This window comes from Sodiomyces alcalophilus, assembly GCF_042370955.1.
Source record: "Sodiomyces alcalophilus JCM 7366 unplaced genomic scaffold ACRALscaffold_4, whole genome shotgun sequence".
Lineage (NCBI taxonomy): Eukaryota > Fungi > Ascomycota > Sordariomycetes > Glomerellales > Plectosphaerellaceae > Sodiomyces > Sodiomyces alcalophilus.
Window position 1 is genome coordinate 5,452,073 of NW_027263535.1, and position 23,325 is coordinate 5,475,397.

Sequence of the window (23,325 nt, forward strand, 5' to 3'; positions counted from 1 at the left end):
ATGCCACCCGTGGCTTTCCCCTTCTCGCCTCTTCTTGGTCCAGTCTAATGGACACAAGCTGAGAAGAGCCAAATATAAAAATCGAAAGCAGCAAAAATAAAGGAAAACCTGATATACCATGATAGTCCGGGGAATCTTGATTCTTCGCCAAGCCAACGCCGTTTTTTTGTTGAAAAAAACAGACCTTCGCTGCCCGGCGCAGCTAAACCGCTTTTTAAAAGCCCGTCCCGAAAAGATGCCAGCCCTGATAAATACCCTCTCTGCCTTCCCTTATCCATATCGGTTGTGCGCAATGTCATGCCAGTCATGCTGTTGAGAACGCAGATTGCCTCTTTCCCAGTTCGTGGTGTCACGAGCCGTGTAAAGTCGTTGAAGTCATTAGTCGGAGGTGTTGAAGAAGGACGTGTTAGGGGGGTTTTGTGATGCTACGAAGGGGTTCGCTTAGTAGCGGTAGCTGCAGAGAAGCAGGTTAGTCGAATGGGACATGGTTTGAGGCAAGATGGAAATAGAAAAAGAAAAAGAAAAGAAAAGAGAACGTTGAAGGGGAAAAAAACGTACATGTCGCTCTTGAAGGGACCCTCGACGGTCAGACCGAGATATTCGGCCTGGACGGGGGTGAGCGTAGAGAGCTCGACGTTGACGTGCTCAAGGTGCAGACGGGCAACCTCCTCGTCGAGAATCTTGGGCAGGACGTAGACGCCAACATCGAGCTTGCCAGCCTTGGCGAACTCGACGTACTTCTTGCCCCAGGCCTCGTCGCCGGCCTTGTAAAGCATGATCTGGGCAAGGACCTGGTTGGTGAAGGAGCAAGACATGACAAAGGAAGAGTGGCCGGTGGCACAGCCAAGGTTGACGAGACGGCCCTCGGCCAGGAGGATGATGTGGCGGCCGTTCTTCATCAGGAAGCGGTCGACCTGGGGCTTGATGTTCTGGACGCTCTGGGCGTTGGCCTTGAGCCAGGCGACATCAATCTCAATGTCGAAGTGGCCAATGTCTGAGTGAGAAGTAAGTAAATTATTCATGAAAACGAGAGAGAGAGAGAGACTGGGTACGTACTGCAGACAATGGCATCGTTGGGCATGACCTCAAAGTGCTCGCCAGTCAGAATGTCACGGCAGCCAGTGGTGGTGACGAAGATCTGGCCGACCTTGGCGGCCTTCTCCATGGTGGTGACCTGGTAGCCGGCCATGGCGGCCTGGAGGGCGTTGATGGGGTCAATCTCGGTCACGAGGACGCGGGCACCCATGGTGGACAGGGCCAGGGCGCAGCCCTTGCCGACATCACCGAAACCAGCAACGACGGCGATCTTGCCGGCGACCATGACGTCGGTCGCACGCTTGATGCCGTCAATGAGCGACTCGCGGCAGCCGTAGAGGTTATCAAACTTGGACTTGGTAACCGAGTCATTGACGTTGATGGCAGGCACGAGGAGCTTGCCCTCCTTGAGCATGCGGTAGAGGTGGTGGACACCGGTGGTGGTCTCCTCGGAGACACCGAAGCAGTCCTTGAGCTGCTCGGGGTACTTGTTGTGGACGAGGGTGGTCAGGTCACCGCCGTCGTCGAGAATGAGGTTCAGCTTCTTGCCGTCCTTGAAGGCGGTCAGCTGCTGCTCGAGGCACCAGTTGTACTCCTCCTCGGTCTCGCCCTTCCAGGCAAAGACGGGGACACCGGCGGCGGCAATGGCAGCGGCGGCATGGTCCTGAGTGGAGAAGATGTTGCAGGAAGTCCAGGTGACTTCGGCGCCGAGCGCGGTCAGGGTCTCAATGAGGACGGCAGTCTGGATGGTCATGTGCAGACAGCCGGCAATACGAGCACCTTTGAGAGGCTGGTCGGCGGCATACTTGGCCCGGATTTGCATGAGACCAGGCATCTCATTCTCGGCGAGCTCGATCTCCTTGCGGCCAAAGGCAGCAAGGGACAGGTCGGCGACCTTGAACTTGTGGGCAGGGGCAGACATGATGTGAGTGAGAGGGAGGGAGGGGACAATGGGAAGGATGGAAGAAAGGAATGGGTGGTTTCGGTGGGAGGAGAGAGGGAAAATAGAGAAGAAAGGAGGGATTTGGGAGAGGAGAGAGAAAAGTAGGAGGGGAGAATTTTGAGCGGTAAGATACCTAGTTTTATTATGGAGGGGTGGAGGGGTAGAGGAATTGAGGGGTTGAGGGGGTTGTCAACAGGCGTTGGCATAGCCCCACCTATAGACGTTGTGTTCGCCAATTGGAGCTAGCGTCGGGGCCATTCAGATGCCGATAAGCCTCCTCATAGCTTATCAAGAGTGCTTTTTTGGCTTTTTTGGCCTTTTTATTATTTTTTATTTATTTTTTGGCATATTTGTCATTTTTGCATGTTTTTCATATTTCTATTTTTTATTTTGGGTTTTTTTCTTTGGAGAGATAAAACGTTACGTATGTAGTCTGTCCGGCCTCCTTTCTTTTTTTCCTTCTTCTTATTTCTTGATTTTCCGGCTCAAACCGATTTCACTGCTATCTTGAAGACGAGGGCCAAAGCTGCAGCTGTGATCGGAGAGAAGTCGGAGTGCCTAGTCCGACCACGTGCCCGTTCGCCGATAGCGAAGCCCAATAACTCGCGTACTCAAGGCGGTTTGGCTGCTCTGATTGACAACGCTCCGCTAGTCAGGCATCACCTAACAACACATGTCCACTAAATCCAGGTGCAAAAAATTGCTGCCCATAATCCTCACCGTCTAAGAATCCTCGACACCCCAAGTCATCAAAGGGGTCGATTATTTGCACTGCATACTCATACCTAAGACAGAGAGAGAGCGGCAGCCCCGTAAAACGCCATGTAGAATGTTGAAATGATCCGCTTCCCAGATCCAAATCAATCATCCTTAACCCAGACCGACATCCGAGGACCATACATCTATGTGCCGCCCTAATTCCCAACAAGTCATCTTTCGTTCTTTAGCCCAGGCTCATCCCCTTGGTTTTTTTCCCCTCGACCTCCTCATTGCATGAAAAAAGACCCTCCCTGCGCCAAGGCAACTGAAAAAAAAGTTCCCTCTATGCGTGCTTGGGAAGCAAGTTCTCCCGCACGGCAAACATCTTGGCGCTGATATTGGCCGTGAAACCGTCCACCTGCTTGCTGTACTGCTCCACCTGTTGGGCGTTGAGCATGCCGTCGAGTCGGCTCGGCTCCTGGGGCAGCTTGAACAGCCGCTGCCACTCGTCCTCGGGCAGCAACGGCTGCTTCGCCAGTGTCCGCTGCGCGTTCTCGGCCTTTCGTTTGGCCTGCCACTGCGAGATCTTGGCCTGTTCGCGGCCCAGCTGCCGTTGGTAGAATTGGTAGTTGTTCACCTCGTTGTAGTGCGCGTCGATGCTGTCTAGTAGCAGGTCGCACGTCTTCTCCAGGAAGGGGTCAATGGATACGTCCAGGTTGTCGATGGACGGGTATAGCGGCTGCCTGGTCGGGTCATCCTTGAGCTCCGACATGGACGTTGGTGGTTCCAGGGTGTCGCTTGCCGGGGCCTGCGGGAGTTGGTGCAGGAAGGTGGTGAGTAGGTGCGTGTTATGAACGCTGACGGGGAATTCTTGGAGGATATCCTTGAAGGTGAGTTTCGATTTCTGGAGGCTACGCAGCGGGACACAGTCAACATTGAGTTGCAGGGAATACGGAGCCCGTACACATATAAAGCCGCCAGATGGACCAATAAGCACAACAATGACAGCAACTCTCCACATACCTCTCCGTTGTGAACTTGCCCTCCTTGTAGGCAGCCATAAAGGCAGGGGTCAGCTTGAACGCACGGAGGCTCAGAGATCCTTGCGAGCTGCGGCTGACGTCGTGGACGAGGGCAACGGTCTTATCGTTGTCCTTCTGGTAGTGATACTGGTTCTCGATAAAGCTGAGGTTGACAAAGTTGCCCATGGTGGCGCTGGTGTACCAGCCGACGTTGTTGGCATCGACGTTGACCTCCTTCAGGTGCCTGATCATCTCGTTCTGGTAGGCAATGTTGGCCTTTTGCCTGGGAGCGGCGGCGGCCAGAGCCGAGGCGTCGTTCTGGTGAGAGTCGGCTGAGGCGTCAACCGAGGGGAAGTGGAAGGAGTTTGTGATTTCGAGAACGCCGTCGTTGTCCATGCCGACGATGGAGCCGGTTGCGATAGTCGGGAAGTTGGACGAGCCATGCTTGACAATCTTCATCACCACCTAGACATCGAAAGCAAAAAAAAAAAAAGGGCGTGGTCAGTCGACATATAGAGTGGAGTGGGGCGACTGGGAAAATGGCCGCGCGCAAGAGGAGGCGCAGAAGCCCGAGACTCACCAGGGCCTCGACGACAACCGATGTGATCGGGACATCCTTCGTAACGTCCTCCATGATTGCGATTTTTTGTTTTTCTCTCGTCTGCTAAGGGGGTGGCGGCACCTCTGACTCTCGGGGAAGGGAGGGAAGTCGGACGAGGGATCGGAGTCGTGATATCGCGCTGGGTTGGAGGGGCGGAGATTACGGTTGGACGTCAGGAATATCAACATTCAACTTTTTCGCCCTGGCTTGGAAAGTGGGATTGTGGGCGGAGAGGTGGTCAAAGGCGGCAGTATTTCCGGGTTAGGAAATTGTCTTGCTTACCTCAGCAAGCCGACAAACCCCTCCAACAGACATCAATTGCCCATTGCCCATTCAAACATGACCACACACATGACTTGCCTGGTATTGATCATGAAAATATATAAAGCCCAAACGCCATCCTTTTCTGTCCTGATATGAGCATCTAGTGTATTGAAAGAAGGCAACACCGTCGGGAATTATCGGTCCTCGTCGGAACACTCGAAACTCTCGACGCCCTCGCTGATGGACAGTAGCAAATTGGGCGTCGACGGGTGACGACGGGGTTATTGCGCCACCGGGAGTAAGAGTCGCGAATCCTTTCGTCAGAGGTATCCAGTATTCTCTTCAGCTAGCTAGCGAGTTTGGCTCCCCGAGGACGTCTTGCTCGGTCTTATCCCGAGTCAACCACACCTTGGACACCTCGTACGTCCCTAGGTACAGACCACTTCCCAACATTGTCCAAGAAGAACGCAGAAGTCCTCCACGAAAGAGACCCCGTACCCCTTTATTGTGATACACTTCCCGCGCAATCGCCCAGCTGCTCCTACTCGTACGCCGGCGACCCCCTGACTCTGACTGCGCCCTTGGTGTGGCAGCGTCCTTGCGGTCTTCACCACTAGCACCCGCACCTAACATCATCCGCGTCTTGACAACGTCGCTCGGTGTCGTGATGAACGCCGCCATCGCACCTGCTGTCCCGGCACTCACGCCGGAAACCACCGCCGTCTCCAGGAGACCCCGTGCCCGCGCATCTGTCCGGTTTGCGTAAACGTTGATTCCTGACGATTGGTCCCGCGAATCCCGCCAGTTCCAGATTCGATCCCGCACGTGCTCAAAGAGGGGAAATTGTAGAGCCGTGAAGGGGAGGTTCCGCGCCACCAAGGCCGTGTACCCCGTGAACAGCCTCTTCCCGGGCCCCGATTTAGCAATTTGGTAGACTGCTTGCAGAGACGTGGAAGATCCTGACCCCGCTCCAACCCCTTTCTGCTGTTGCTTGCGTAGCATCTGCGCATTCTGCTTGATGACCTCCGCCGGCGCTAATACCACACACGAAGCCACTTCGGCGATGGCGGACGCAGAAGAGTGTACCAGTGGTTGCGGTGCCGCGGGGACAGCCAGAGATATGGTCCGTTTCAGGCTCTCGTAGGTGGCAAAAAAGATGCCCGCTGATGATCGTTCTGTCAGTTCTGTGAAACCGTTTCAAAGAAGACCCATCGGTCGTGGTGGAGGGGAAGACAGGGGAAAGGGAAGAGACGAGAGTACCCGCTGGGAGTGTGGCGATAATGACGCTGCCGATGCCCTGGTATAAACCGCGGAACAGAGGCACCTTGACCTCGCCTGGACGGGAAACATATGTCCTGAGAAAGTCCTGGCTCTGGTATCGCGTCTTGAGCGTATCGAGCGGGTAGACGAGGCAGTCGACCGTGAAAGCTGCCGCCGCACCGGCCTTTTGCGATCCCTCCTCATCAGCTGCGTCAACCCGACAAGTTTCGGGGAGCCAAAGCTTACGGCGTAAATCTCATACATTGTTCCCTCTAGGCTATGAGCTGCCGGATTTCGTTGAGATGCGGATAAGCTTCTTGGATAGCTCTATATGTGAAGCATCGGGGCAACAGGAAATTATAGTGCCAGCTTCCGGACGAGTAGCTGATGACATCATATTCCATGAGGTAAGAGACGCCTTGACTCGAGCTCTGCTTTGCAGATATTTTGCCATCAAAATCACCATGGAGTTACGAAGTATAACGAGGCACTGTAGTGAGGTCAGATGTCAAGCTGCACGAGGCCTAGATTAATGCCATGGATTTAATGTGAAGGCCAAGCGTTCTACTGCGGCGCACGAAAGGTTTGTCTACCTTGGTGTTCAGCCAGATTATCGATCTGCTAGTATTTCAACTCATAATCTCTCGTCTTGATCGCCACGCGGCCATTCAAGCTTTCGGATTCATCTTCATTAGGAGAAATATCAAGGCGCCTTTCCCTGGTCATTCAATGGCCATGAAACCACAAATCAAATCCGACTGCTATAGTACAAAATCTGCCCCTTTGCTCTCAAATCAACGCCCATAACCCTCCGTCTCGCGACTTGCCTGCGTCACACTATCGGGCGGAACATTGCCCTCCGCAGCGATGCTATCCGGCACCGACTCGGGCGTGTAGTAATCACTTCCCCGGAACTGGCTGCCTCCCGGGCCGGGAGGGTTCCGCCCAACGTTGGAGATGGATGCGTCCTCGCCCCGCGACAGCACGTCGGCCTTTCCCTCCCCATGCGAGTCCAGCCCCGGCACCCGCTTGACGTCCCGGTCATTCTGGCCTGGGTTCTCTGCTTGTTGCGCTCTAATCTTGGACTGGGGCCCGCCATCGCCGTAGGTGTGGTCATAGTGCTCTCCGCGCGCTTGCCTGGGGTGGGTGTCAGTCAAATAATAAAAATGATAACGATGATTGCAACAAGGAGAAATATCGACTATCGTACCTTCCACGGGCATCGAGGTCGCCACCCTCTTCAGGGGGAATACGCTTGTTGTAGCTCGCGTTGGTGCTCAGGTCGTCGCCGTACTTCACGTCCACGTTCTCGAACTTGCCTTCGGGCATGGTCCGGACGCCTGCTGGATCATCGGCTTCCCGACGCGCCGCTCCGGTTTTCGCTTGGTATGTGTTGAGGTCGGCTTCGGCCTGGCGCGCGATGGCGTCGAGCTGCTGCTTGTCAGGAGCCATTGTGAATGCTGTGCAGACTTTGGAGAGGGTAAGATTTGCAATGAGTATCGTGTCGATCTTGTGCTTCGTTCAGTTTGATCGTGGTTTAGGAGCGAAGGAAATAACATGATGTTAGCCCAAGGGCCTTTTCAATGATAACGAGAAGCATGTAAGCCCTATGATCTCATCCCTCAACTACGCCCATGATATCATCATGTGGCGTCAACATGAGTCCATGATTTCACATCCCCACCAATAAGGGTCCATTGTGGATACGATTGATTGCCCCTGAGAATCTGATATCGAGTTGGCGTCATTTAGAGAAGAAGAGACGCATGGAATACGGTACATGTACGCATGGCTGATGTGCTGAGCGTAGTGTACGGAGTAGCGGGCAACTCGGTAGATCGAGCGTGTTGTTGACCACGGTGAACAATCGGTGAGCCTCGGTGTGGGTACTGTCTGGCTTGTCTATCTACGGAGCATAGTTCCACGAATGCCGGGGACGCCAGCTCATGATACGCCCAGGAGCTTCAGGAATCGAATCCCAGTACCCCAAAGCATACTATAATGTCCGTAATATAGGTACCATGCGTATATACCGATAAGTATTATTATGTTTCACGCTGGCCATCCAGTGTTTCTAAAGCCATATCCCACGCCGTCTGCGCATCGTTCTTCGTCACCCACACGGCCTCACCACCACCTCGTAGCACATAACCTTAGCCATCCGTCCCGCTGCTTCGGAAAGTGGCGCAGAGAGCGGCGTAGTGGTGAGTCAAGTCCAGTACATTTTGCGGCAAGCTGGTGGCCTGGATGATGCTCCGGACCTTGACCGCGCCTTCGTCCTCGATCAACAACCGGATTACGTGGTGGAGGTCCGGCGAGAACTCCGAGTACCATCGATACTGCCACGTCACTAGCCGGATAATGGCAGCGACCGTCTCGCGGGTGCTCTTGGCCTTTTCGAAATGGCGGAGGATGCTCGTCAGCGCCTTGGGGCTGAACCTCTGTGTCAGGCATGAGCGGTATGCCTCTAGCGCTTCGTCCGTGTGTTGCAGCCTCTCCGCCAGCGCCCCGAGAATCTCCCACTCCTCCGGCGACTTGCGGTACTGCATCGCCTGCGCCTTATACTGCGCCATCTGCGTCCTCCAGATCGTGTAGACCCGCAGATCCTCGTACAAAACCATGAAGAGGCTGTCGAGCCACCTTTCACAGAGCCGCTTGTTGTTCAGTTTAGACAGATGCTCGTCGCCCTGGTGGCCCTGATAACATGCATGATTAGCAAAAAGTCCACGCCTCGTCGCCAATGGGAAGAGGATCCTTACCGCCTCCGCTTCGGATTTGACCTCGCCGGCATTTATCGTCTGCGGCGGCTTCTCCACCGACGTGGGCCCGCCCGACGCATCCCCGTTTACCTCCTCCGCCTCCGCTGCTTCTGCCGCATCACCCTCGGCCGACTTTGCTTCTTCCGCGCCGCCGTCCTCGTCGTCTGACTGGTCTCCGTTCGTAGTGGGATCCGGCGTTCCACGAAGCCCGTCGGTGCTCGCTGTGCGCTTATTCGGGCTTGACTGGGCGGTTGCCTCCTGCTTCTCGGTGCGATACTCGTCTTCCATGACGAAAACCGTGCTGCGGATTCTGAGCAACTGGTCCCATCCGATCTTGCGCGCCATTTCCGTAAGGATGCTGTACGCCTGCTTGAAAGTGCCCTTGTACATGGCCGCACGCAAGTTCAAAAGGCTGGGGTCCACCTGCTCCGAGTACCTAGATTCGGGCTCGCTATCGATCTCGTCCAGTCGTGTCTCGGGCAAGGTCGGCAAATGGATCTCTCTGGGCTCGGGCATCTGAGGCGAATCCTTGTCCTGGTACGTGAACATCGGGCACGAGTTCAAGATGGTCAACGCATTCTCCCAATCCTCCATGGCGACATACACTTGCGCAAGGCGCGCCCAGGTGCTAAACTCGCTCGGAGCCGCAATGGTGCTGCGGTCGGCACATGCTAGCGCCATGCGGAGACGCTCCTCCCTGAGCTCCGGCGTCTCGGCAGTCTGGGCTTTCTTCAGGAGGAATTCGGCTTGTGTGTCGAGCATGACATAGTCCATCGGCAGTTCCTTGAGGGCTTCGTGCAGGACTCTGACGCCCTTGACCTCCTCATTGCCCATGAACAGGAGCTTCGCCAGGAGAGACGAAACCTCGACATTTTGCGTGCGAAGCTTCTCAAACAGGTTGATCCCTGAAGTGTACCGACCGGTGGTCTCAAAGTATTTAAGCAATCCAGAAGTGAGATGGTTCGAGACGTTGTTCGGTACTTGGACGACCGAGTCGGAGCCCAATTGCCATCCTGGACAAAGTGTAAGCGTGACGCCAGGCGTCGGTATCACCAGGAAAAGGACGTGTCTTCCCAGCACATACCTCGGAAAAAGAGCTGCTCCGCGGCATTGAGGAACCGATGCTCCGTCTCAGTGTTAGTGACAGGGTTGAACCGGCGCACGCCCATGATCTTGCGAATCGTCTCGCCGCTGCCATCGTCGGCATAAGAGTAGGCCCTAAGGACACTACAGAGGTAGGTCTCGAGCCATAGTTCGTCGGTGGCTTTGCGTCTATCACCTCGTTCGTCTATGCAATAACTCTCAACGGAACCGGGAATCGTCACATGGACACGCATATCGAGCCGGGAAAACGCGTTGTAGCAGCTGAGACGTGTCAGGCACGTACGACCCCGTCAAAAGGTGGTCGTCAGGACTCACCAGTATAGCCCCTCCACAATCTTGTTTTGCGCCGATGGCCCATGTTCTTGGTGCGTCAAAGTGTTGATATAAGCGGCTAGACTGGCGGAGGACGACACATCGACACCGGCGACATGGTGATACACTCCGATCTAGTACCAGAGTCGCGTTAGTGTGTTCACCAAGTATACAGATGGACGGACCGCGTACTTGTTTTGCCGGGCTCCTGATGGATTGCTTCAGGAGATGTACCAGGTCGGGAGGTCCCAGTTCGCGCAGGGAAATTAGGGAATCGGTTCGCGCATCAATTGACTCGTGAATGACATCCTCTGTCAGCCTGAAAGAAGCCCTATTAGCTCGGGGACAAAATATGCTCTGGATACGCCGGAACGCACTCGGGAACAGCTGGAGCAACCATATTGGCAGCCAGGTCAGCAGCTATCTGTCCTCCGGTAGGGGTGGGATCCAGAGTCTTGGATAAGAGAAGGTGATGATGCTGCACCCGGCTGTGATGGGAAACCAGTGAGCACACGCAAGCTTCAACCAAAACCAGTTGCTCGCTCGAGACGGGGAAAAAGAGAGTCGATGGGAGGTACTAGCCTGGATTCGTCTCTGAATCCCTACGGCAGTTGTTGGTATGGAATCAACCTCCAGACAAAGACAATGCGGCTGATTTGTCGTCGGGGGAAGCTACGAGGATACGGGGGCGCACAGACCAAGGTAGAGCATTGATAGGTGCAATGGTCAGCCCTGCGAAGCCACACTTTCCACTAGCCACATAACCTTCAGCTGTCAGGGGAAAGGGATTCACCTTACCAAATTGGTACTAGGATGCTACTCACTCTACTCACTGTGGAGTACAGGCATGTGCTAATAATACGGTACTGTGCATGTGCATACAAAGTAGAGGCACCTACACACGAAGTACACCGTACGTAATCCCTGCTGCTCTTTCATCGATACGCGACGCGAAGAAGTTGCTCCAAGCCCAGTGGAATCATCGCAACGCAAAAAGCAATATAGCCGTTATAACTACGGCTCGCCACTTATCAATACTCGACGACCGACTTGTCTAGAGCCTCTCATATGTCCTACCCTGCTATTTACAGTTCGAATTCATACCATGGTGCGTCCGGTTTGACTTTGACCATTCCCGAGGGTCATTGCTAACTCGCCTCGCAGCCGACTTTTCAAGCCATCAATCTCGAGCCCGAAGAGAGCATTGACGATGAAATCGATACAACTCGCCAGATACACGTATTTATTTCCCTACCAATCAAATCCTTTGTGGACCCCCGGCGCTGACTTGGGAGAAAACAGATCGACGAAGCTCTAAAGCGCTTCCAAACGGCACTCAAGCTTCATGCGCAGGGGCCCAGGTTCTTCGACGAAGCTGCCGACGCGTATGACGACCTGTTCAAGTCCGAAATATTCCGCTACCCCGAAGCAGCTACCGATTACGAGCGTGCCGAACAACAGCCTGGTCAACTTGCTCCCGATGGCTTCGTTGCCGAAGTCGATGTCCAACCGGGAGAGGTGGACGGGGCTGACAGCACGTTGCCCCAGGCTCTTTTCCTGGCACACAAGAACCACGGACAGTTTGTCCTCGACCGAATAAAGCATAAAGCCCGCAGCCTTTCCACCCCTTCCGAACACTTCTTTCAGACGGACCAAGTACGCCAACAAGCCGAGGCCGCCCTGTACGACTTCAATGCCGCTCTGGACCGAGATCCCTCCGACGCAGAGCTGTGGAGACGCACCGCGCGGGTTGCCGGGTTTCTGAAAAGTGCCAGGATTCGCAGGTACTGTTTCGAGGCAGCCATTGAGCTGGACGATGATCCTGCCGTGGACGATGTCGAGCCTCCGTCCCTGGCAGAGGGCTTGGCAGGCGAGGAGCTCAAACAGCAGCTACAGGTTCTCGACGATCACATGGCTCTGTCACATCCTATCATGCGCCCTTGGTTGAGGAGAGAAATGCCAGTCTTTATCCGGAAGAATCTGGACCCCATCCCATTCTTGCCCAATCCGACCAAGGACCTGATTTCAATGCGGAATACAATCGAAGGTGTTTCCATCCCACGACTGGCACTCCCCTGCTCGAGGTCGACATGGTCCCAGCTGGGTATGGCGCTCTTGCAATTTCTGACCGACGTGGGATGCTCTGGCCGGGCCGTTGTCATTGAGCTTCCGGAGACCGATGCTGGAGAAGATGCAGCAGAGACGACGGACACCGTCCAACCACAGTTGGACGAAGGGGCAAACGAGCAGCTCACGACGGAAACGACGTCTGCCATGCCCATGGATGTCGATGATGGCGGCAAAGACCAGGAAGCGTCGGGAGGAGAAGCACGAAAATCCGGCGGACCAACTCGAAAGGGACGGAGTAATTCCAACCCGACGCTCAAAAGATCTCAGTCGTTGGCTGGTATTGGCGACACGGCCGAAGAAGAAATTGCTGGTGAAAAGCGGAGCAAACGAATCCGCCGGCGGGAGACGGCTGGAGGCGAGGTAGTGGATCGCAGCACGCTTCTCGCGAATCAACTCGCCGAGTACCAGGCAGCAGACAGCAATCTATTTCATATGACACGAGATATACTCGAGAACCTTGGTGTCACCGAATCGAGTACGCTGGACAGCATAGCCTGCGTTCTAGAGTCGTGCGTGTCAGAGGATCGCCCGGGCAAGATGCAGGACCAGGCCACCAAGGACCTAAAGAGCACCATCACCAACTTCAACGCCGAGAATGCAAAGATGTTCGTCAACAAGAAGGAGGCCGGCACACTGGGCATGTCAGCCTTTCTCGAACACGCCAAAGGAGGCTCCCAGTCAACCTTGAACTTCTCTCCCTTCAAGGATTCCCACGGCACGGCCTCCTTTGTCCGAAGGATGAACTCCGACTGGATGACCGTTCAGGACGTGGCATGGGAATGGGTAAAAGCCATTGCTCCTAGCTACTTAGCGTCTAAGTGGTCGGAAGACATGAAGACCACTGTCGTACAGGTCGCCAGCCGATTTGATCAGAGCATCCACGAGGGCGCAAGGTACGAGATTGCCCAGGCTTTAGCATCTCGTCGTTCGGACGACGAGACGGACGCACTCCATGAGGTGGTGGAGATGTTGTTCGAGCTGCATCTCGACATCTACGAGCGGATCACCAACCCCAACAGCGCCGTGGACTTTGTCGTTCGTGTGGAAGCGAAGGGACGTCTAGGGAGGTGGCTGGATCTCGCCTCCCAGATGGTGCGGCGTCCTCGAACCACCAAGAGGGAAGTGTCGGTGAGGTTTCTCTGGGCGGCCGTCTTTTCAACGACGCTGACGGGGAATGCGTCGCGGGACTACATTCTGCAATGCTGGACCAGTCTACGAGACTATTTGGCCAGCCAGAATCTGGGGCCCCTGTATCTCCCGAACAATGCTGTTCTCCCCGAGATTTCAGCTGCCGCTGCCGACAGGGAGATCTCCAAACTGACGACCATGGACTTCTTCCTCGGCTTGTTCCAAGACGACATCAGTGATCCAGTGGCCATCATTGATAACCTGGAACCTGTTCTGAATCCCGACTCCGTCTTTGTCTCCAACGCCTCCAATATGGGCCTTCACACCGAAGAGGATGGCCAGCAGCAACAGTCGAGGCAAGACAAGATTCCCATCAAAGATTGTGCGAGCCAAAGTCTGCGAGACCTCTGGAAGTTCGTCAAAGGCACCAGTACCGAGCTTCGGCTTTTCCTTTGGACCCGTCTTAGCGATGCGTACGGGGCCATCCAATACGTCACTAAGCAGTTCTCATGCCAACTCAGAGCCATCGAGACCATCACTGCCGATCTTCAAGGGAAACAATACCTCAAGACGTCGAGCGAGACGAGGCCTGCGTTGCTTTTGCGAATGCTCAAGTCATTAGACGAGCTCCTCATCCATGCGCTCTCCCTAGCCCTCAACGAGAGCACCTCCTTCGACATCATCGACGATGATCACCTAAAGTCAACGGCATCTGGACTCGCTAGACTCAACTGTATGCTCCACGTCGCGGCCATGGTGGAGGACGAGATCCGCATCGGCATGACCCAATCCCCATCGAACAGCCCCCTCCTTCAGTCGTTTCTCACCAAGTTGCGGGAACTTCAAGTGCGTACTTGGTGCCTCCAGTACACCGTGCTTAAAGTCGGTATGGCCCAGAAGCAGGATCTGTTTCCTAGACAGGAGAGCCACTTGGCCGAATTCCTCGCGGCCGTGCATCAGGTCCTCGGCCTGCGCAAGAGTTGCAAGGTTTCGAACAAGATCTTCTTGAAGATGATGCGTGTTGAAATGCTTCGCTTCAGGAACATCGAAAACTGGGAAGACTACCTTGGCCAAGTTCTCTACGATCTCCACGGGCTGAAGCTTGGTGTCGGCATCTGGGAAGTTCAGGATCACGGCTGCCCCCCGGAGAAGCTCGAAAGGCGTAACACGATACAGCTGGCGGACAAGATAACCGTGTTGGCCCGGCGGATGCCGATGAGAGATTTGCTCAAGTCGGACCTCAAGGCCACTATCGAACACATGCAGGGCGCCATCGGGCCTGTACGGTCGACCCCCCAGATGGTTCACAATCTTAGGAACTACACCGAATACTTCAAGAAGCCGATCCACCCGCTGCGTCTCTACCAGGCTCTCAGGGGAGAAGTGGAGCTCGATACGGTTTCGGTGAATGCTCCCGAGATGGCCCTTGCCAAACACGGTTGGTTCTATCTCCTCGGTACCATAGCATTGAGCAAGTACAAGCTCGTGGATTTGAGCAAGAGACAGACGCCAGGGGCTATGGACGAGTTGCGCATCGGTGCGACATTCTTGAGGCATCAGCTCCAATTCACCCCGGGCAACTGGGAGGTCTGGTTCCGCCTAGCCGAATGCTTCGACTACGAAGTTGAGGATGCGGTCGTGTGGACCGCCGACAAAATGAACAAGGACCGTGCCGAGCTGGTCAAATTCCAGCGCAACTCTATACATTGCCACACCTTGGCTTTGTCCAAGTCGGTTGGCGCGGGACAGACGTACTCGGAAGACGGCGATCCTCTGCATGATCTCTATCACAGCTTCGCTATGCGCCTCTACGCCTCTAGCCGGGAGCCTTTTGCCATGGAGCCTTTCCAACATTCGGACCATGAACGGTTCTTCATCCAGCCGGAAGACCTGGGGACATTTCAGCGGGTGGCTCACAGCCAGATGGAAGACTTTAAGGTATGGAGGTACGCCTGTCGTCTGTTCAGGAAGGCCATGAAGAGGAAGCCGCAGGACTGGAGGTGAGAAACATTGGCCCCTGGCCACATCAAAGGCGGAACGTGTTTATATGGGCCATGACTAATATCACACAGAAACCCCTTCATGATATCCAAGTGTCTCTGGAAGATGTATCAGAAGCCCGATGACTCGCTCAGTCCCGGCGATCGAGCAGCAAAGCCGACGGTCAAACAACTGATAGGAGCACTCGAACACACAATCGACATCGTGACAGCGATGCCAAAGTCCCGGCATAGTGAGCCAATTTTGGAGCCGCATTACAAGATACTTTCCATCGTGCACAAGCTAGTCCTACGGAAAGACTTGAACCCCCAGGAGGGTGCGGAGATACTCTCGCGCCAGCCCTACGGCCTCGCCTGGGACGCCGAGGCCAATGACGCAGGAGACTGGGAAGAGTATCTCATCAAGAGTTTGCGCCATCTCCGCGATAAGGACAAGTCTAACTGGCAACATCGCATGATTGTGCGACACGCTCGCCTGCTTTTCGACGAAGAAGCTCAAGAGTCGGGAGATTACATGCAGGCCAAGGCAGCCTTTGGGGTTCTCCGAGAGTCCATGTTCACCAAGACCATGGTGATGAATGTCTGGAAATGCGATGCCGAGCGACCCGGCCGCCACCACGTTTTCACGGAGCAGTACGTCCGGTTTATGGTCAAGATTTTGGTGGTCATGAACGACCGAGTCAGTTTGGAGGCACTACTGCGTCGCATTCGTAAGAAGGGCGCAGATTTCTATCACTTCACCGACCTCTGGCAGACTTGTTGCCATGCGTACCTGCGCCTTTTGCGACAGACGCACAAGGTGGAGCCGAACGAGGAGGACCGCTTCAAATCCGTTGCGCCCGAAGAGTACGAGATCATGACCGATCGCATTGGGAACTGGGCCAGCGAGCAAGGAAACGACTTGCCAGTTTTGCAGTGCATGAAGGAGGCAATTGAGCTGAAAAAGCTGAATGGCGGGCTGATGAAGGCCGGCGCCATTGATGACCTTATCAGTGACGCCTACACGGCGATTTACTTCAACATCGCCCCTACCCTGCCAGGACCCGACCCAGCGGAGGTGATTGAGATGCGGGCCAAGGAACGGGCCAAGGAAGAGGCCCAAGTCGACGGGACAAATGGCGCAAAGCCCCCCAATGCCCCGAACAACAATGGCAGCGCGCCGCACAGTGGTCAAGAGCCGGTGAATGGCGGCGAAGCTATGGACAAGCAGGCTGAGGTGGCGCCTCGCCGGAAGACGGGCATCCGGCGAGCAGATGTGCTCCGCAAGGCCGAACAAGCCTATCTCAGAAGCATGGAGAGGCCGAAATCGGTAGGCCCCGGCGCGGTCAACGGCAAGACTCGTGTCGGGTCGACGGCAAGCGGGAAGCGTGGAAGCCAGTCAGCCCATGGCGGCGACGACGACGACGCCGGAAGCGACGCCCACGACCATGACGGAACAGGTCATCATGGGCGCGGCGATGCACAGGACCAAGACGTGACTATGAAGGACGAAGAAGGTGAGGGCGCACCTGCAGAGACAACGGCTGCCTCGAGCGCCCGGGGCAGCGCTCACGATTCAGCGGATGACGAGAGCGATCTGAGCGATGTCCCAGAAGGGTGGGACGAAGAACCACCTCCTTCGCTGATGTTCCCTAATCTCCGAAGGAGCACAGGGCCGACGGCCGCCGCTCCCGACAGCTCGGAAAAGAGCGAGGATGAGGAAGCAGAAGGCAGAGACGGCGGCGAGGAAGAGCATGAAGAAGGAGAGGAGGGACATGGGGAGGAGAACGAGCAGGAGGCCGACGGAGGCGAAAGAGAAGAAGACGATGAAAGGGAGGGAGGAGAGGATGAGGATGGGGATGGCGAGGAGGGAGGGGAGAGGGAGGAAGCACACTATGTAAAAGAAGAAGAGGTTTTGGACGAGATGGAAGGGGTTGAGGAGGGCGGCGACGAGGCTGCCGAAGATGAGTCTCTGGAAGAGACGGCCGAGAATTTGGAAGAGGGTGTCGACGACGGGGTCGATGAGATTATGGAGGACGCAGAGGATCACCATGCCGAAGACGAAGCAGGGGAAGAAGCGGAAGAGGAAGTGGGAGGAGAAACGGGGTATGAAGCAGAAGAAGAGGTGGAAGACGCGGAAGAAGCGGAAGAAGACGCGGAGGAAGAAGCCGAAGGGGACGCAGATGATGAGGAGGACGGAGAGGATGATGAAGCCGAGGAGGACGCCGAGGAGGAAGCCGAGGAGGACAGCCGCGAAATAGAAGAAACAGGGAGCGAGAATGATCAGGGCGACTCGGAACAGGATGAAGCGCGTCGACGCTTATAGGAGAAGGGGTTGCAACTCATCATGTGGGATCAGGGTACTGGGCTTGGCTAAGCCTATACAGGTCATCCTCTGGATTCTGGGAGGATGTGTATAAAATAGGAATTCACGCAGGCTGTTTTAGGAAAACCGGTGTTAGGTTGTGTTTTATAGAGAGTGTGTGAATAAAGCCTCATATCTCTTCCCTTGATTTCTCGCGTTTATGAATACATGATACTGGTGGTGTAATTGGAAACTATACGGACTCAAATTGACCCTGGCTTATTAATCTCAATCAAGGATGCCATACGAAGCACGGACCAAGTGGCTAATGCAGGGCATCTAGGTACTTGCGGGTACGTATGAGCCATCTGCCTTCGTCCAGCAGCGAAGGTACGTACTTAGTACACTACATCACCGCGATAGGATAGCATACGAATACCGCCAGAGCTCCTCCACACGCTGTGCAGATCGCATCATCCTTCAACCTCCACGACATCTTCCATTGCCCCTCCCCATCCACCATTCCCCCTCTGTCTACTGTGCCGCAAGACACCGCAAAGTCAACACAAGTCAACACCGTCTTCGACAATAACCTCTACGAATCTCAAAACCAGTCAATCCCGAGTCCGTCCAACGTCCCCTCCACAGCTCCGCTCCAGGGAAAAAATGGCATCCTCAGACAACAAGGCTACCACGTCACAAGAAAAGGCCCCGGCCCAGCAGCAGTCCAAGCCCGAGGAGGAGAAGAAACCCTCCAACGCCGCGGTGCTAGGAGAGGACGACGAGTTTGAGGATTTCCCCGTCGACGGTATGCTGCCATTTTTCTGTTGCTTTCTTCTCCCTTCTCTGTACGGATTCCCTTGTATCACCGCAGAAGCTGACCATTTTGTTTTGTTGATACCGTAGATTGGGCCGAGGAAGAAACTGAAGCAGCTGGCGGTAATAGCGCAACGCAGCATCTCTGGGAGGAAAGCTGGGACGATGACGACACCACGGACGATTTTTCGACACAGCTGAAGTGGGTTTTCTCTATTCCAATACCCATCCCCCGCGTTTCCTTCGCTCGTCCTGCGTTGAGACGATCAATCTCAAGACCTTGCCATCTGGAATGCGGTCGCTAACACCCATCACAGGGAGGAACTGAAGAAGGTCGAAGCGGCGAAGCGACGATGATTTATCCGCCCGGCACGGCATAAGGGAAAAACGGAAAGCAGGGTTCAATACACGGAAATAGATCAAGCTGGCAGACCTTGGAGCATAGACTACGAGGCCCGGATAGGGAGATGCGACGTCTTTATTGAAATGGAAACCACGCAACACATACTCGTAACGACACGCAAGTCTCGATTCTTTGGCTGTGTCGTTCCACTTTGAGTGATGGCGTTTTGTTTGTTTCTTTTTTTTTCTTTTACATTATTCTTGGTATTCGGCTATGTAATGTTTCTTTTAGGATCCGGACGATCGCCGGCTTGGTCCAGCCACTCAAAGGCTAGACATCATCTGGTTGCTTCCTCTGGTTTGATCTTTTTTTGCCTCGACGGAGGACCCTCCTTCATCAGATCCCGGACATGGCTTTTTTTTATATCTTTGGGAACCTAAAGAGGTCCGAATTTACTTACTCGACAGGGCCACAACGCCGGGCAGATCCTTGCCCTCGAGAAGCTCCAGGGAAGCGCCACCGCCAGTGGACACGTGGCTCAGCTTGTCCTCGACGCCATACTTGGCGGCAACGGTGGCCGTGTCACCGCCGCCAATGATGACAATCTTGCCGGCCTCCGAGGCGGCGACGGCGGCATCGAGCGTGGCCTTGGTGCCGTTGGCGAACTTTTCAAACTCGAACACGCCGGCCGGGCCGTTCCACAGGATAGTCTTGGCCTCGTTGATGGCCTCCTTGTAGAGCTCGATACTCTTGGCTCCGCAGTCGAGACCCTGCCAGCCGTCAGGGATGCCCGACTCGTCCGTGGCGAAGCCGGTCCTGGCGTCCTTGTCGAACTTGTCGGCGGTGATGTAGTCGACGGGCAGGACGACCTTGACGTTGTTGGCCTTGGCCTTCTCCATCAGCTTGCCGACCGTCTTGGAGCCGTTCTCATCGAAGAGCGAGTCACCGATGGAGACGCCCTCGAGCGTCTTCTTGAAGGTGAAGGACATGCCGCCGCAGATGATGAGAGTGTTGACCTTGTCGAGCAGGTTGTCGATGAGCTGGATCTTGTCCGAGACCTTGGCGCCGCCGAGGATGGCGAGGAAAGGACGCTGGGGGTTCTCGAGAGCCTTGGCAAAGTAGTCAAGCTCCTTCTTCATGAGGAAACCGGCCGCCTTCTGGGGCAGGTCGACACCGACCATGGAGGAGTGGGCGCGGTGGGCAGTGCCGAAAGCATCGTCTTTGCAAGGACGAGGTCACACACGTCAGCATCTGGCGTAAGAAAAAGGGGAAATGGGAAAAGAGGGGAACGCAAAGGAAGCTGAGAGGGGGGGGAACATACTGACGTAGACGTCGCCGAGAGCTGTCAGGCCCTTGCGGAATTCCTCGACCTTGGCCTTGTCGGCCTTGACCTTGTTGCCATCCTGGTCCTTGGAGGAGCCCTCCTCCTCGGCGTGGAAGCGCAGGTTCTCCAGCAGAACGACCTGGCCGCCGTCGGCCTTGTTGACCATCTCCTCGACCTCTGGGCCGACGCAATCAGGGGCAAACTGGACCGACTTGCCCAGCAGCTTCTCCAGCTCAGCGACAACGGGCTTGAGGCTGTACTTCTCGTTCACCTTGCCGTTGGGGCGGCCCAGGTGGGACATGAGGATGACAGCCTTGGCGCCATTGTCAATGGCGTATTTGATGGTGGGCAGAGCGCCGACGATGCGCTGGTTGTTGGTGATATTCTTGTCGGCGTCGAGAGGGACGTTGAAGTCGACCTGACGGAGTGGAAGGCCAATGTTAACTTGATTCCATTGGGGTTTTTTCTCAATTCGAGTCCATAAGAGAGGCGGCAATGTCGCTTTCCCTCATTCTCCTCCTACTCTATCTACTCTCACCGAGGAGAAAGGCCTGACTGGCTGGTGGGAGGACGACATGTATCAAATTTCTAATGACTCACCCGAATGAGGACGCGCTTGCCCTTCAGGTCAACGTCGGTAATGGAGAGCTTGCTGGCGAGAGACATTTTGGTAAAAAGGGGGGCGGGGTATCTTTGGTGCGTAGAGACGAGTATGTGCGGGATAGGGAAGGACGTATTAAAGCTGGATGGAATTGAGGGATTTTCGTAAGAGGAGAGAAGGAATTCAAGTGAAAAAAGAGAAGAAAAAAAAGAACGCAGCTGTCCTCGAGATGACGATGGAGGGGAGGAAGGGCGGGAGGCTCGACTTTTATGGTGGGGTGATTTAATGAGTTGATAGTAATTAGATCACTTTCCAAGACTGGTTGTCCCGCAGTCGGTCCTGCCTTGTACCGTACGGATACTGCGCCTTGGGTGGGGGAAGGAGCAAGATGGAATGGAGGGGTAATTGCCCTTCGACCAGCTTACACACTATTGGTACTGGTGCCCTTGCTACGGTACCAACATTTTGAGTAGCAGTCATACATACATGCATGGCAGGTAGTGTATTATGGCATCATGGGACGATCCCATTTTCAGCCTCCCAAGCTCTTGTCAAACAATTCAGCCAAACCCAATTGGACCTCGATCCCGCGGCGTCCTTTTCCAGTGCCGGGCTCAACCGTCATTCCGACCATCAGCCGACCCTCTCCCGTCGTTTGCTCGGGAATTACCTTCCTACTAGTGAAAAGACTTGAAAGAAGAGCCTCTCCAAAGTTGATGTGTCATCGTCAAGCGACGCATCATGGAATCTACTTGTGGTACATATGGACGTGCATCCCACTGCTCTTGCCATTGAAGAATGGCTCCGCTTACGCACGCCTCGGAGGAAGCTCGAGGGACGCATGGGAAGAGACCAATCATGAAGCTTCATTCAAAGACGTGATAGTGACATCTATAGCCATATGGGACCAGATACTAAAATATCAATTCCCTTTTACATGCGTCCCTGTCGATGACGAGGCAGGGTCATATCCGCGCATAAATAAGCCACCAACACCACCGACAGTAGAACGCCTGCCCCAAACCAGGATAAAAGGCACGACCAAGCAGAGATTTAGAAACCATGGAGACAAACTTGACGAACCGTATACACCCAAGCCGCATGAAATCAGCAGACAACAAGCAATGCCATGATGAAAACGCCCCCCGTCTGATAACCCCAGTTGAGCGAAAAGCGATGATGATGTTGTAGTAACAAACGGTAACTCTCAAGTAAGACGAATGTCAGAAGGTCCATGGCGGTTTGGTCGCATGTCGACATCTTCAGCCGAGTTGGTCAGCGAAAGGTATGCCGTCCAGGCAATACCGACACTAGAGACGAACGGCTGTCCAGAAGCAGCGAGCGGCGTGTCAGCGAATTGTCCGTCCAATATTGCGGGGCCGCCAAGAAAAAAGCAGAAGGACTCACCAGCTGGAACTGCACCGGCATAAGGCGAAAGTTGATGACCTGCACGGCCGGCCATAGGATATAGTTGGCCTTCAGCGTGGGGACATACATGTCCCTTAGCTTCTGGTAGACAGCCCTGCGGCCACCGCCCTCGGCGACGGTCATGACGGTGAAGAAGCAGACGATGCCGAACGGCGCAAAGATGAGCTGGTCAAAGGCCACGCGCTTCATCGCCGGCCCGAACGCAGCCTCCTTGGTGATGGGGAACGCCCTCGACAGGAACTTGAACCACTTGAACTGCACGGGCGCCATGCCGAAGCCGTACGCCATGAAGCGCGTCAGGCGCTCAAAGTCGAAGGGCGGCGGCAGCATCTTCGACTCGGGTATCAAATCGCGGTCGATCAGTGGGTTTTTCTGGTCGAGTCTGTGAATCTCGAGGGCAATGCCATCGTCCTTGCCTACGCCGCCGGGTTTTCGGAGAGCCGTCTGTCGGAGGATCGTGATGGCTTGCGCGGTCGTATCGGCGATGCCACCCAATATGGCGTTGGTGACCATCATTGTGAGAACTGCAACCACCAGGCGGCACATACGTCAGCTTTGCTGTACTCTTTTTCGTCCGCGCAAAGCGCAGTCTGCACATCTCAATGGAAATGCAAAAGACGATGGGTCGAGGAAGCAACATACTCGGTCGCTCGTCATAGTAGGCGTTGAACCGTGCGGTCAACCTGGCGAGGAGGGCCATTTCGATAACGAAGATGATGGTGTGCAACAAGGGCTGCAGATGTGACCGGACGCGAAGACTAGGTTAGCATAAAGTTTGACGTCTCCCAGATGCGGTGAAACAAGTGCATTGAAAGGAAGTAAATGAGGAACACGATGGAAGGTGATGGTGCGATACTATGATGAGGGTAACCCATGTCCCGGATGGGGTCAGGGCAGTGGGGAAGCCGTACCAGTCGTCCGTAGATGTATTTGCTGTTGATGGCCCGGGCGAAGCGACGACGCGACAATTCCCAAGGCATGTTGATGGTGTTCTCTGAGAAGCGGAGTAAAACTGGAGATATGATGAGATATTGATGATCTTGCTGCTTTCTCCGTTTCCCTGAGAATGCAAAGTCTCGTTCCCAGTTTTCTGACTGGGGCAAAAGGATGAGAGTTCGATGACGACAGAGGGCCTTCGGAAAGGGGAGAAACGTGTCGCCGCCAAGGGTTCCACAATGGACGATGGGGTTGGTTTGGTCAGCGGTGACTGGGCGCTCGTGTCTCTCGAGAAGAGTCGATCGGAAGAGATGCTGGGTCGATTGTAGGTTGGAG

The 23,325-nt window shown here is 54.9% G+C and overlaps 10 protein-coding genes across 10 annotated transcripts; 3 read left to right on the forward strand and 7 right to left on the reverse strand.

Moving 5' to 3' along the window:
- Positions 1–441: 441 nt before the first annotated feature.
- Positions 442–1,957, reverse strand: ACRALDRAFT_2042606 (uncharacterized protein; the record flags this gene model as incomplete). Its single annotated transcript, XM_071021264.1, has 3 exons — positions 442–454; positions 559–994; positions 1,057–1,957. The coding sequence occupies 3 exons, from the start codon at positions 1,955–1,957 to the stop codon at positions 442–444; spliced, it is 1,350 nt and encodes a 449-aa protein (XP_070875518.1).
- Positions 1,958–2,435: 478 nt separating this feature from the next.
- ACRALDRAFT_1042470 (uncharacterized protein) lies at positions 2,436–4,467 on the reverse strand. Its single transcript, XM_071015263.1, has 3 exons — positions 4,280–4,467; positions 3,701–4,164; positions 2,436–3,588 (listed from the first exon to the last, which is right to left on the reverse strand). The coding sequence occupies exons 1-3, from the start codon at positions 4,331–4,333 to the stop codon at positions 3,021–3,023; spliced, it is 1,086 nt and encodes a 361-aa protein (XP_070875519.1). The 5' UTR covers positions 4,334–4,467; the 3' UTR covers positions 2,436–3,020.
- A 418-nt stretch (positions 4,468–4,885) lies between these two features.
- ACRALDRAFT_2059591 (uncharacterized protein) lies at positions 4,886–6,088 on the reverse strand (the record flags this gene model as incomplete). The annotated part of the gene is made up of 3 exons (XM_071021892.1): positions 4,886–5,727; positions 5,825–6,008; positions 6,071–6,088. The coding sequence occupies 3 exons, from the start codon at positions 6,086–6,088 to the stop codon at positions 4,907–4,909; spliced, it is 1,023 nt and encodes a 340-aa protein (XP_070875520.1). The 3' UTR covers positions 4,886–4,906.
- Positions 6,089–6,424: 336 nt separating this feature from the next.
- ACRALDRAFT_1076342 (uncharacterized protein) lies at positions 6,425–7,383 on the reverse strand. Its single transcript, XM_071018497.1, has 2 exons — positions 7,035–7,383; positions 6,425–6,961 (listed from the first exon to the last, which is right to left on the reverse strand). Exons 1-2 carry the CDS (start codon positions 7,274–7,276, stop codon positions 6,619–6,621), a joined length of 585 nt encoding a protein of 194 aa, XP_070875521.1. The 5' UTR covers positions 7,277–7,383; the 3' UTR covers positions 6,425–6,618.
- A 298-nt stretch (positions 7,384–7,681) lies between these two features.
- ACRALDRAFT_1042467 (uncharacterized protein) lies at positions 7,682–10,646 on the reverse strand. The gene is made up of 6 exons (XM_071015262.1): positions 10,377–10,646; positions 10,192–10,318; positions 10,003–10,133; positions 9,668–9,948; positions 8,584–9,596; positions 7,682–8,520 (listed from the first exon to the last, which is right to left on the reverse strand). Exons 1-6 carry the CDS (start codon positions 10,397–10,399, stop codon positions 7,978–7,980), a joined length of 2,118 nt encoding a protein of 705 aa, XP_070875522.1. The 5' UTR covers positions 10,400–10,646; the 3' UTR covers positions 7,682–7,977.
- Positions 10,647–11,160: 514 nt separating this feature from the next.
- ACRALDRAFT_1033783 (uncharacterized protein) lies at positions 11,161–17,562 on the forward strand (the record flags this gene model as incomplete). The annotated part of the gene is made up of 6 exons (XM_071014957.1): positions 11,161–11,238; positions 11,302–13,674; positions 13,762–14,103; positions 14,182–15,257; positions 15,393–17,133; positions 17,176–17,562. Coding segments are annotated over 6 exons (5,997 nt in total), but the record flags the coding sequence as incomplete, so codon positions are not given.
- Positions 17,563–18,228: 666 nt separating this feature from the next.
- On the forward strand, positions 18,229–18,566 carry ACRALDRAFT_2084168 (uncharacterized protein; the record flags this gene model as incomplete). Its single annotated transcript, XM_071022447.1, has 2 exons — positions 18,229–18,349; positions 18,448–18,566. Coding segments are annotated over 2 exons (240 nt in total), but the record flags the coding sequence as incomplete, so codon positions are not given.
- Positions 18,567–19,152: 586 nt separating this feature from the next.
- Positions 19,153–20,690, reverse strand: ACRALDRAFT_2105495 (uncharacterized protein; the record flags this gene model as incomplete). The annotated part of the gene is made up of 3 exons (XM_071023247.1): positions 19,153–19,919; positions 20,022–20,442; positions 20,625–20,690. The coding sequence occupies 3 exons, from the start codon at positions 20,688–20,690 to the stop codon at positions 19,153–19,155; spliced, it is 1,254 nt and encodes a 417-aa protein (XP_070875525.1).
- Positions 20,691–20,854: 164 nt separating this feature from the next.
- ACRALDRAFT_210357 (uncharacterized protein) lies at positions 20,855–21,682 on the forward strand (the record flags this gene model as incomplete). The annotated part of the gene is made up of 5 exons (XM_071023141.1): positions 20,855–20,897; positions 20,959–21,094; positions 21,127–21,305; positions 21,358–21,589; positions 21,631–21,682. 5 exons carry the CDS (start codon positions 20,855–20,857, stop codon positions 21,680–21,682), a joined length of 642 nt encoding a protein of 213 aa, XP_070875526.1.
- A 150-nt stretch (positions 21,683–21,832) lies between these two features.
- On the reverse strand, positions 21,833–23,033 carry ACRALDRAFT_2042612 (uncharacterized protein; the record flags this gene model as incomplete). The annotated part of the gene is made up of 4 exons (XM_071021265.1): positions 21,833–21,949; positions 22,033–22,577; positions 22,696–22,786; positions 22,965–23,033. The coding sequence occupies 4 exons, from the start codon at positions 23,031–23,033 to the stop codon at positions 21,833–21,835; spliced, it is 822 nt and encodes a 273-aa protein (XP_070875527.1).
- Positions 23,034–23,325: the final 292 nt, after the last annotated feature.

Bases quoted from the DNA above. Each gene is read 5' to 3' on its own strand.
- ACRALDRAFT_1042470 (XM_071015263.1), bottom strand. From the start codon at position 4,333: ATGGAGGACGTTACGAAGGATGTCCCGATCACATCGGTTGTCGTCGAG. The intron at 4,165-4,279 runs GTGAGTCTCGGG...TTCGATGTCTAG, and splicing joins CGGTTGTCGTCGAGGCCCTG to GTGGTGATGAAGATTGTCAA. The intron at 3,589-3,700 runs GTATGTGGAGAG...CCCGCTGCGTAG, and splicing joins GGCAAGTTCACAACGGAGAG to CCTCCAGAAATCGAAACTCA.
- ACRALDRAFT_1076342 (XM_071018497.1), bottom strand. From the start codon at position 7,276: ATGGCTCCTGACAAGCAGCAGCTCGACGCCATCGCGCGCCAGGCCGAA. The intron at 6,962-7,034 runs GTACGATAGTCG...CACCCACCCCAG, and splicing joins GACCTCGATGCCCGTGGAAG to GCAAGCGCGCGGAGAGCACT.
- ACRALDRAFT_1042467 (XM_071015262.1), bottom strand. From the start codon at position 10,399: ATGGTTGCTCCAGCTGTTCCCGA. The intron at 10,134-10,191 runs GTACGCGGTCCG...CTCTGGTACTAG, and splicing joins TCAGGAGCCCGGCAAAACAA to ATCGGAGTGTATCACCATGT. The intron at 9,597-9,667 runs GTATGTGCTGGG...CACTTTGTCCAG, and splicing joins GGAGCAGCTCTTTTTCCGAG to GATGGCAATTGGGCTCCGAC.